The sequence below is a fragment of the Trachymyrmex septentrionalis genome, unplaced genomic scaffold, assembly GCF_001594115.1.
Source record: "Trachymyrmex septentrionalis isolate Tsep2-gDNA-1 unplaced genomic scaffold, Tsep1.0 scaffold203, whole genome shotgun sequence".
Taxonomy (NCBI): Eukaryota; Metazoa; Arthropoda; class Insecta; order Hymenoptera; family Formicidae; genus Trachymyrmex; species Trachymyrmex septentrionalis.
The window spans coordinates 431,454-443,658 of NW_017305213.1; the positions used below are offsets into that span (position 1 = coordinate 431,454).

At 28.8% G+C, this 12,205-nt stretch overlaps 1 protein-coding gene across 1 annotated transcript in view; it reads left to right on the forward strand.

The window, feature by feature from the left end:
- Positions 1–5,810: 5,810 nt before the first annotated feature.
- The window catches only part of LOC108747927 (superoxide dismutase [Cu-Zn]-like), an 8,710-nt gene continuing 2,315 nt past the window's right edge, over positions 5,811–12,205 (forward strand). The window contains exons 1-2 of the mRNA XM_018485834.1: positions 5,811–6,275; positions 9,034–9,044. Of these exons, the coding sequence (XP_018341336.1) occupies positions 6,104–6,275; positions 9,034–9,044 (183 nt within the window). The 5' untranslated portion in view covers positions 5,811–6,103. The remainder of the gene's footprint in view (positions 6,276–9,033; positions 9,045–12,205) is intronic.

Consider the following 12,205-nt stretch of genomic DNA (forward strand, 5'->3'; position numbering starts at 1 on the left):
CAGCCCAATCGCCTACAAACACTTTTGCGAACAAATAAAAATTTCAGAGACGAAATCACATTTGCTACATATATTATTGCCTACAGCTCGATTATCTATAAGTACTTTTGTACAAATAGAAAATTAAGGTTAAGTTAAGTAAGAAAATAATTGATATTTTTAAAGCAAAGAATTTCTGTTTTAAAGTACAGAATTTTTTCAAAACAGAGAATTCGTATTTTTAAAACAGAATTTGTGTTTTTAAAGCAGAGAATAATACACGTAAATAATGATATTGAACAGTAAACAATAATTTTTGCGCAAATGAACTGTCGGCAAAAGTGATGTAGGCAAACGGTGTTGTAAGTAGGCAAACAGGATCCTGTCATTAAGGTCTCTCAGATTTGTTTGCAGTCCAAGTACATTTCACCTTATAAAGGTGATACATTTGAAACTGTTTACTGTTTGTACTGTTTGTACTCTTTGTAAAATGTTTTATTTATATCATTTATAATCCTCGTATCCTATTTGTACTATTTGTAGCCCTCAAGAGAATTGTATCTCTCAAGGGCTATCTTGAGGACGCTTACTATTTCTATCCAACCATGCTTAATCTACACCCATTGTCAGATGTACCGGGTTACAGCGAGACCTCTGCCTCGTGTCTCTCTCCTTCTTCTCCTCATCCTCCTCTTCCCTTATGTTATTGTCTTTCGTTGTTTTTCACAAAGACGAGAGAATTTTATACGCACATAATCGTAAATTATTTTGACGTGATTAAAAATCCGCGACGTAGCATGTCGTTCGGTGTACCGCGCTACGTCGTTTCCTAGGAACGCGATATCGGATTATGGCATCTTCAGAATTGAAGAAAACTTTTCGCGGATGCTTATCACGTCGCACGCACTATGAATATCGCGATTCCGCGATACGGCGACATTCGATTTGCACATGCAAATGCGGATGATTGCAATTATGTAAGTAAACCTCGCATACTACACTTAGAATACTCGGTAGAAATGTGCAACGTGAAATTCAATTTGTATGAGTAATTCGCGAAACCTTTTGGTAAAAGTTTAATAAAACACCGATATCGATATAGCGGTAACGGGAAAAACTCGATTAATACTCATAGAGATGTCAAATTCTCATGAGAATCATTTAGCTTTTTGATATTAAAATCAAATACCGTTAACTAATAATACTAACGTATTTTTGCCGAATAAATTATACTTTCCATCAGTAATGTGTAATAGCGAGTAAATATATTTTTTTCTTCCCAAGAAAGTCCGATCAACTGCAAGATGTAGTAATAGATAGTTCTACATAAATTTATTGTTAAATACAGTATTTTTTGAAACCGTAATGTAAAAATACAATAAATCGGAAATAAAGGCCCTAGACAGTCAAATTGGATCTGTTAATATTTAAATAATTCCGTGTAAATTTATATATTACTTGTCTAATCTTACAAACTGCATCGAATTTAATTTTCAGTCTTGAAACGCAATTCTAACAGAATTAGAAGTAGTAATATTATAAGTTTAATTTACAAATATATTTATTTTATTTAATTCTTCAACCAAATTTAAAAATATATCTTAGTCATATAGATAAATGCCATATAATAATCACTCTGTTCTTTTTCTCCTCTCAATTAATATTTAGAATTCTACCAAGTGCTACAAAAAAAATTCTGTCTCAAATTATCTGTTGCTTTTAAGCAACATTTAAAATTTTTAAAGATAAAAATTAAACATAAATTATAGTGATGCACGCGAGTTTTAAGATCACTCAACAAACATTAACTGAAAGTAACATAACATTAATGTTATAATTTTACACTTAACATATGTATTATTTTATATTTATATTACGGAGTGTAAAATTATAACATTGATTATACTTTTGAGACTTCCACGGATATTTTCTTCAAGAAAAATACGTGAATCTTTTTGTCTTGATACATCAGTAAATGCCAACATTTTATAAACATTACTCATCGGGACGGATAGCTGATATTAATGTTATGTTACTTTTAATTGTTGCATTGAAAAATTTTTTTTATATTTCTATAATTACCATAATTATTGCTATAATTTTAGTAATAACTATATATTTTTTTTATTATTTTAGTAATTACTACATATGTACAGTTTTATCAATTTGTATCTATGATACGAAAATGACTATAATTAGTTATTATCATCAAAATAGTTACAATAATTATAATTTAACTATAAATAAGTACAAGTTTATATAACATATCATCAGAATTGGATAATAATTAGCTAAAAAGTTAAAAGTTAAAATAAAATCAAAAGTTAAAAAAAGTTGATAATTTTTAACTTAACTCAGTTAATTTTAAATACATTAATTATTAATTTAATTTAGTTACTTTCAAATTATTAATTTATTAACTTTTGTAAATTAACATTTTTTAATCTTTTTTAATGCCAACATTTTTTTCTATAAGATTTTAAAATTAGAGAATTAATTTAGAAAAGGCTCAATAATTTTGTGATTAGAAATCCTATAATAAGAGTCACATCATACGGTCAGTTTTGGCTCGCTAGATTTTGTCAATTCCCGCTTATATTTAAATCACACTAATTTCAAGTGCCAATATTGTACAATATTTCAGCAACATAAATATAAAATGAGCCATAGATGAAGAATTGTTTTAAACAGTGCTGCGCATTTTCTAAATTTTTATATACATATACTTTTTGTAACAAATATCTAGTCCATGTAGTCATAAACATACGTCAGTAGTGTAAACGTTTCAGAAGAGGTTAGATTAAAGAAAAAAAGATAATGCAAATATATATCCATCTCTCTTGCAGGATTTTAACAAAAACACCTTATGATGTAATTCTTATTATAAGTAATTTATATTGAATTTACGTGAACAAAAAAATTAAATTTACTTAATAATCTGTATTGTAACTGTGTTGTTATTTAAAATAAGTCTTATTTTTAAAAAAATTAGGACATTCTGATCTCAAAAATAATTTTTTTTTAAATTAACATTCTTTTTTTAACTTAAATTAATTCAATCTTAATTTTTAGTAAGTTAATTTTTTGTTCCTTCAACTTTTAACTTAATTTTATTCATTTTATAAGCCATTAACTTTAACTTATTAACTTATTAATTTGGAAAAAAAACTGTTTAAAAAAATTAACTTAACCAACCTTGACAGTTTTTTTGTACATATATCATTATAAATATAATATACTATAGCTATATTATGTATATCTGGAACACCCGACACGGCTCGAGTAAAGACATATCATCAGTTTCGTGATGTCACTGTTTCTACGATGTTGTCGCGCATGCTCTTATTGTTAATGCAAGATATCCGTGTCCATACAGCACAGAACATTAAAAGAATATTACTGAGATGTTGCAACATTGAACATGAAGTGTCAATGTTTTATCAATGTTGTATTTATATCGATTTTTCTACATTAATTGTTAATGTTGCTGCAACGTTGAAATGACATTGAATAAATTATATATCAAAATCTATTTCATTTTGTAAAAAATAAATAAAAATAAAATGTCATGTAAATAGAAAATTTAAATCACTTAAATTGATCTTTTAACGAAACTCATTTCTAAACGATATATGTTTACGTGAGAATCGACAGAATGCCGTGTGTGCAGAATGCTAGCGCGTGTGGTATTGTTTGTGTTTGATGCACGACGTTTCTTTTTCTGCATAGGTATCTATATATTATAGTTATACATCCACTAATATTCAGTATTCTTGGATCATCGAAGTAGCAGTTCCCGTACGATTGTAGAGGTTCAGCAACGTTGGATGGAGTACAAAATTGAATGGGTAACTTAGAAAAATAAGGAAATTAATTCCCAAAGAGGAGGAAATTTTTTTCTCGTTTTTTCCAATTATAATTTTATCGTGCGTGTTCCGAAATGTGATGTTAATCATAATAATACTTATTTTAATAGTAAAACTAAATTAATTAATATGTGAAAAATTTTTTGTCTTACATTGTAATTTAACATTAAACGTTTTTGCAACGTCTCTTTAACATTAAATTTACATTTCGCGATGTTGCTGCAATGTTCGCAATGTTGCAATTTAACGTTGCTGTGATATTGATTCAACGTTAGCATGCTGTATGGGATTACAAATTACAGTTTAGTAATAAATTAGATTATAAAATATAATTAAATAGTAATTATGATTATTTTTACAGTAACAATAACTATAATTATTTTCAGTTACTATATTTTATTGATATAACTATACACATAATATTACTATTTTGCAGTAATAATTACGGTATGATTATAATCATAAATACCAAAAAATTTTCTGTCAGTATATTTACGGGCAGTAACTTACTTTTGTAACATTCATGAATCTTGATTGAATAACTAAATAATGCTCTTACTTCCACGTATATTTTGTATTTTTTTTTTTATAATTCTGAATAAATAGGAAATAAAACAATCTCTGTAATATTGAAACTCGGATAAAATTACTCATCTCATGAGTTTTGAATACGAAGAAAAGAAATTGTGTAGTTAAAATAAAATTAATAATTATATAAAACGTAAGTATAGTAATGTGATGTTCTCTTTTAATTAAAAAAAATCTATTAAATTAAGAGCAATATAAGGTATAGTATCACAAAAATATGTAATTACCTTTGTTAAAAGGTAAATCAAAAGAATGCGTTCGATCCACACTTGGTCTTCATATTTTAAATTATAAACTAAAAAACTATAATACAAATTTCTGAAACTCAACGTATACATATAATGAAAAAGTGCAAATCAATAATGGTAATAAGAAGCCATAATGCCAAAATGTCAAACATTTATTATAAATATACAATAAAAAAAAATAAAAAGCAAATCAGTGAATTATGTCGATATTTTTTTGTCTGTTCATTACATTATTTTTTTCATTACAAAAACATGAAATGTATTAAAGAGTTTTTAATCAGTAGTAAAGAGTTGTGTTAGAGTGAGTGTATTAAAGAGTTTTTAATTAGTGTTCAGAATCAGTGTTCATTATATGACGTAATTAATTGATTCTGTTCTCTCTCTCTCTCTCTCTCTCTCTCTCTCTCTCTTTCTCTCTCTCTTTCTTTTTCTGTAATTTAATTTATTCTCACTCGAAAATCAATTAGTTTGGATCAACCTTTACAACCCTTGACGATGATGAATTTTAAGCAATAGCTATTACCGTTCCGGTTGGATAATTACGAAAGTTGTCCGTCCTGGTTTTCGCAGTTTTTCACGTTTGCCTCTTGGAGTTACTTACAAGATGCCTATGTCCAGATTAGTCCGCGAAGTATAAGCGACCCGTCAGCTCGCAGCGAGAAGCACCCGCGGGTCTCGCACGTCTCGCTTTCACTCAGACGGTCTCGCGCGTGGGTCACGTGCATTGGAGAACTGAATACGGCGGATGTACATCGGGCACGGCACGATGCACCGAACTGATGTGTCTGAAAAGAGGAAGAAGGAGGGCCCGGAGCTGGTTTCACATACGCAATCACCGATTGCAAGCCGATAGCGGTTACGCGATCGCGTCTCGTTAAATCGGTATCGCTCATCCACGATCGAGACCCCCTGGTGTCACGGCACTCCTCGAGCTTGGCGCCCAAGTACAACCTGCCTTGTCCTCGTCGTGACTCGCCGATGACGCAACGCATAAATACACGCCACGGGGAATCGAACCGGTAGCTTCTAGTTCTACCTCTGCTGCTGCCGCTATAGCATCTTCTTCTTCTTCTTCTTCTCCTCCTCCTTCTTCTTCTTCTTCTTTTTCTTCTCTGAGGAAAGCAGTCTTTGAAAAGCGGTGGTTCCGGAGGCAGCTCCTTGATCGGTACGGCTCCGAGATCGTTATCGTGAGAAGTGGATGAATCTCGGGCTGCCAGATCTCGTGGCGATCGAGTCGAGAAGGTGGAGGTAATACAACATGGAGAAGGAGGAAGGAGAAACACAGCAAGCAGATCTTGGAGACGCCGTCGAGTCCTAACCGTCAGACCCGCTTTATCCTCCGATCGACTTGGAGGACTCCTCACGAGGACCAAATCGCTGCTAAATCTTTCCGGCACGCCTTCGGAATTCCTGACTCGCGAGATGTGGCGGCTGTCGATATTGATCGGTATGATCGCGATCGCGAGAGCTGGACCGTACGACAGGACAGCAGACTCGGTGAACGACAGAACTCTGTTCATTAGGAGTCTGCCGGGATATCCTGGGACTAGGAGTGATCTTTACGAGGTCTATATGGAACCGTATTATTTCGTACGTATTTATATTTTTGTCTTTTTTTATTATTGATATTATTTTTATTATTGTATATATGATGAATTTTTATTGCATTATACTTGATAACGGATGTTCAAAGACTCTCACATTTTCTTTTTGTGCAATGATTTTATTTAATTTCTGACAAAATTTATCATTTTTATATATTACAATTACTTATAAAATTGGAAATTAATATTAATCATTAGCCCATTAATCATCAAAATCACAAATTATTTTTTTATTACTGTAGTAAATTTTTATGGCATTACGCTTCTTTTTCTTACGTTATATTCGAATTATAATTATTCAAAACTGCCACGTTTTTTTAATTTTATATAAAACGATTCTTTATTATTGTGATGTGAATTTTTATGGCATTATATTACAATTATTTAGAAATTTATATTTCTTTAATTTTATATACAACTTTATTTAATTTGTGATATCATTTTCATATAATTACTAATAAAATTGAAAATTGATATTAATCGTTATACATTGCATTATAAATCATCAATTTGATGACTGTATCTATGTTTAACATAATTTTATTTTATATTGGATTTGGAGAATTATATTGTGTTATATTATTAAAAAATTATATAGTGAAAATTAAAAAGAAATATTAAATCTAAATTATGTTACATGATTACAACTTTTGTAAACGACACACTGATCCGACTAGGATTAATCCAATGCATACACTTAGAAATAAAAAAAAAACTTACGTTATATGACTGACATCCTAAAGATGATCCGAAGATGAAGAGAAAACTGAAATGTTCGTATTTTTTGTTTAATTCGAAATAGATTCAATGTATGCCTTATTAACGACAATTAACTCTCATTTGCTTTAGAAACTTTTAACTTAATTAATCTTTAATTTCAAAAGTTTTTAGATTAATGTATTGTTGAAATATTTTCGGTTTTCCCATCTCCACTTTTGAGAAAAAATTTTAAGCGATCTCACGAATTCTTTATAGTCATACTTTAAAGTGAAGTATGATTGTAAAGAATTTGTGAGATTGGTCGCTTAAAATTTTTTGATTTTTAATTAGATAATTGCTAATCAACAATTGGTCAACCTTTTCACTTTACATTTCGCATCTTACACGAATCTTATCAACCTGAAATAAATTATATAATCTTGTTAAGCTTGTGTGAAAACATTTAATGAACATCCTTTCACTTTTCTCTTAAACTTTAACGGAGCTATTTCTCATGTCGCCATTTATTCAACTTTAATTTCTCCTTGATCAACTCAACATATTATTTTGTTGCTCGATATACGATTACTGTTGCATCTCAATGCTTGCGGTAATTGGTATCGTCATATTTATAGCCTTACGTGCAAATAACAGCCGTTACGAACATTTCCGCCGAACGTTATTGAAGTAGCAATCATCTGTCATTCGGCGTTACTTGCAAGACGATGAAACGAGAATTATGTAGAACGTAATAATTTATCATGCATATGGATACAGCATGAAAGAAAAACGAGTTACATTAACTCATTTTTATTGATATGAATATTTTATAATGAAAATTTATTTTGATAAATCGAGGAATACTTATTCACATATGATTTTATTATTATATACGTTTGTTTACATACACTTAATAAAAATTTTACACTGAGAAAAAATGCTTAGCTATAATTGCTATAATTTGAAATTTATGATTATAATACACGGTAAAATAATTATAATTATGAGCTTTATTTTTACATAACTATTGCTGCTATAATATTAGTAATAATTTTATATTTATAATTCCATTAACCATAAAAAAATTATACTGTAAATATGGTACTTTTAAATGTTAATATGACAAAATATCAAAATGTAGATGGTAAATAAAATAAGCATTTTTATATAATAAAAATAAACACAATTGCAATTATAATGAATATAATTATTTTCTTAACATTTACTTATTATTTATACAATAATAACTAAAAAATATATTAAAGAAAAAATAAAGGAATACATAATGTGACTCAAGTAATATAAAATTAAAAGAAATAATGTTGAAAAAGATTACGAGCCAAATATAATAAATTCAGTATTAATGATATAGGTATAACATTAACATAAAAGTTACAAATGAAAAGCGCTACAAAAATAAACGTTCCGACTCAATAATCAATTAGATATAAACATAATAAAAATTTTTAACGGTTGACTATAAAAATAATAAACAAACATAACACAAACTTATATTTGATGTAATAAAATAATGATATAAAATTCATTAAATGATATTGATAGAATTATTGAGTCCAAATGGTCCCCCTTTGGTTAAAAAATATCAAATTGTTTGACCAATGAATGTGCTTAGTCGCAAATGTTGTTATTATCAGTTGTTATGTTTAAATTATTACAGAAAATTGTCATGGATAAAAGAAATATTAAATTTGTTGATATACAGAAAAATAATAGAGATCTAACTCTGTTAATATGCGGAGAATAATAGAAACAGTAAGAATAAAAGTAAATAATACAAAAAGTATGGATTAATTTAAATAGTAATTATTATTTAAAATAATGTAAAATTATTGTATTTGACTCGTAGCTCTTTTCAACGTTATATGAAATTAAAAAACAATATAAGAATAATAATTTTTTTTAATAAAGAAATAATTATTCTCTTGATATAACACACTTGGAAGCTTATTATAATTATAAAATCATAATTATAATCACAATTGAAACAACTATAACTTGTATAATTAAAATAAATGTAAATATATATAGTTGGCACCAAAAATGACTATAAATTATAGTTAAATTATGATAATTATAATTCTTTTTCTTTCAGTGCAAGCGACTTTCTCATTTCTAGAAAAAATTATCGCTTATTTGCTACAAGGACATAACTCAAAAGTTACAATTTTTGCAAAAAAAGAATGAAAACAAAAAATTGAAAAAAACCTACTTTGATTCTTCTACAATCAGTTATCAAAATTACATTTCAAAATTAAAATCACAAAGTTTTAATCAAAATGTTCAAACTTATTTTCTGGAAAGCTTTGCTTTTTTATTTTTTGTCGTTACTGTAGTAAATAATATATATACAAAAATATATTTTTCAAAGAAAATATGTAAATTTATTCGTTTCATTCTCATTTAGTATCGAGAAGATGCGTACAAATTGTCTTAAACGACGCAGCATCGCTCTCTTTCTTCGTGTGCACCTCGGGTAAACATTTCCACGCGCGTGACTTCTTCATCCTCCGCGACGAACGTGGCGATACAATTCATTGGCCTGTCCATCGGCGCGACTCTATTATTAGTCATTAACTACACAGTCTATCTTTAATACGTGGAAATTTGCATAATTAGCCATTAAGTTATTTAAACATCGCGAAGGACGTCGACTGATGCGCGTCGTTATGCTACGAGGACGCTTTCACTATATGAGCGGCCGCTCTTCGCCTATGCCCCTTGCAATTCTAACGAAGCAGCGATTCACTACGGCCGACCTTGCGCACAGTTTCTAACCGTTTCATCGTCGCCATAGATTATACCCCCAGTCGCATTGGTAATTGCGGATTTTATCCATGAACCACAATCTCGCTTATACAAAAAAAAAAAAGTAGAAAAAACCAAATAAACGAATCGCAAGGTAGGTAAATCAAGGTGAACGCAAGAGTGGCGCAATTCTAATGCGATTTAGTAGATAGAACAAATTAGATAGGAAGCACACCGTTCCCTTCTCCCGAATGTACTACATAGTGCATCACTCGTACGCGATACTCGCGGACGCGTCATTATCAATTTCCGGTCTTCGCGTTCTCCCGCGGGACTCCGCTCGCGCGGCAGCATTTATGAATTAATCGAGCTATAATCGAGCAGTAACAAATTGCTTCCGTAGATACTCGGTTGCGTAGATTTTCGTTCTACTTCTCGCCAATCTATGGATTCTTGATCGAAAAACTTATTGAGATATTTACAATTTTTTTAGAACTCTCAATTTTATGAAGTAAAATATCATTTCAAAAGAATGAAAATACTGTTACTGTATTAAAAAAAAGAAAGAGTGAAAATCTGGCATTCTTATTTAAGAATGCAAATATTTTCACTCGTTTTTAATAGTAACAGTATTTTTATTATTTTGGAATAGAATTTCACTCCAAGAAATTTAGGAACAACATTGTAATCCTTGTTTATAATTATCACTTTTTTACTTCAAAAGTGACACAATTCAAAAACACGATATTCGAGTTATTACCATAAATGGATTTAATAATCATTACCCTATCACAATCATCGAAAATAGATAACTTCATTAAAAAATCATCACAACACGAAAAGGATGATTTATATTTAAGGTATCATCATCATAACTCAAGATTTAAAGGGTTGTGAAAATGATATATATATTTAATCATTATTAATATATTTTTTATTAATAGTATGATTTATATCAATTATTTGAAATTATTAGTTTTATCATTAATTTTTTGTCAAATTAAAAAATAAATTTTTTCATTTTCTAGAAAATTTATATGATCTTTTTAATTGTGTTCTTGAAATATAAAGAAGTAATATATGAGATACATATCACATGAAATAAGTTGTCATTTTTAAAGAATAGGAAGAATAAAATATTTTTTAATAGAGGACATTTGCGACTAGAGTTTTATTAATCTACATATCAAATAAAGACGATTAAATATATTCGTATTATTTAATAAATGTTTATATAAATGTCAAATATTGCCAATATCTTAAAATACATGCATATCCCAAGTAGCAAGGTGTCACCTATTTAACATCATTAATTAGTTATTCTTATGACGAATGTGACGTTTAAAATGACGTCCAAACATCATAAAAATGACGCGAATTTATCCAGTACATAATATCATAAGTCGACGTCAAAAATACGTCATTTTTTTCGTGTTATTGAGGAAGGTATCGTCCATTTGATATCATTAATTAATTATTCTTATGACGAATCTATACGGTTCCTGAGATAAAGTGAAAATTACAAAAATGATCAAATTTGCTAAGTGTTGAAGTTATAAATATTCTAGTAAATTCAATTACTTTTGTAATTTCCACTTCATTTTAAAAACCATAATACGCTTCTTGACGTTTAAAAATGAAGCGAATTTTTATATTTCTTTTCACTCACACAACGTCATAAACTGACATCAAAGATACATCATTATTTTCGTGTTGACAGAATAAATGTGTGAATTGTTATTAATTGATTACTAATAATATTACTAGTACGTCGACAATTGGCCATTTATTCGACATCATTAAGTATGACATTGTAAAACCGTCATAAATAAATGATATCATTAATTGGTCAAAAAGATGACGTCATTATTACATCTTAAATAGGTCACATAACATCAATAATTTAAAATAACTAACTATCAATGTTAAAATAACAATAGCTTGTTATCTGGGATATTTTCAAAATACTAAAATTCTTAATAATACGTGTACAGTGTACATGAATTTTTTACCAAATAATGTTAAATATTTTATTTTTTTAATTTCCTATATGCATTTAAAAATGATTAGTTTCAACAGTTTTCCATGGGACATGTATATTAGACAAATGTGCTATTTATCTAACTTTCGAAATGCTACTCTCTTTTGTTGTATATTTTTCTTTATTTCAAATAAAATAATTACTTTTATTGATCTTTCCTGCCAATAAATATTGACATTTGAAATAATTATAACACATGGATCAATAAGTCCCGAGACTAACAATGAAAACAACATTTTTTTTGCAAAATTTTTTTTTATTCATCAACATAATCACCTTTTAGGGTGATACAATGGTTCCAACGCTTTTCTAATTTTTCAATACCATGTTTATAAAAAAATTTATCTTTCGCTTCAAAATAAGTTTCAGTTTCAGCGATGACCTCCTTATTTGAGCCAAATCTTTTTCCCTGGA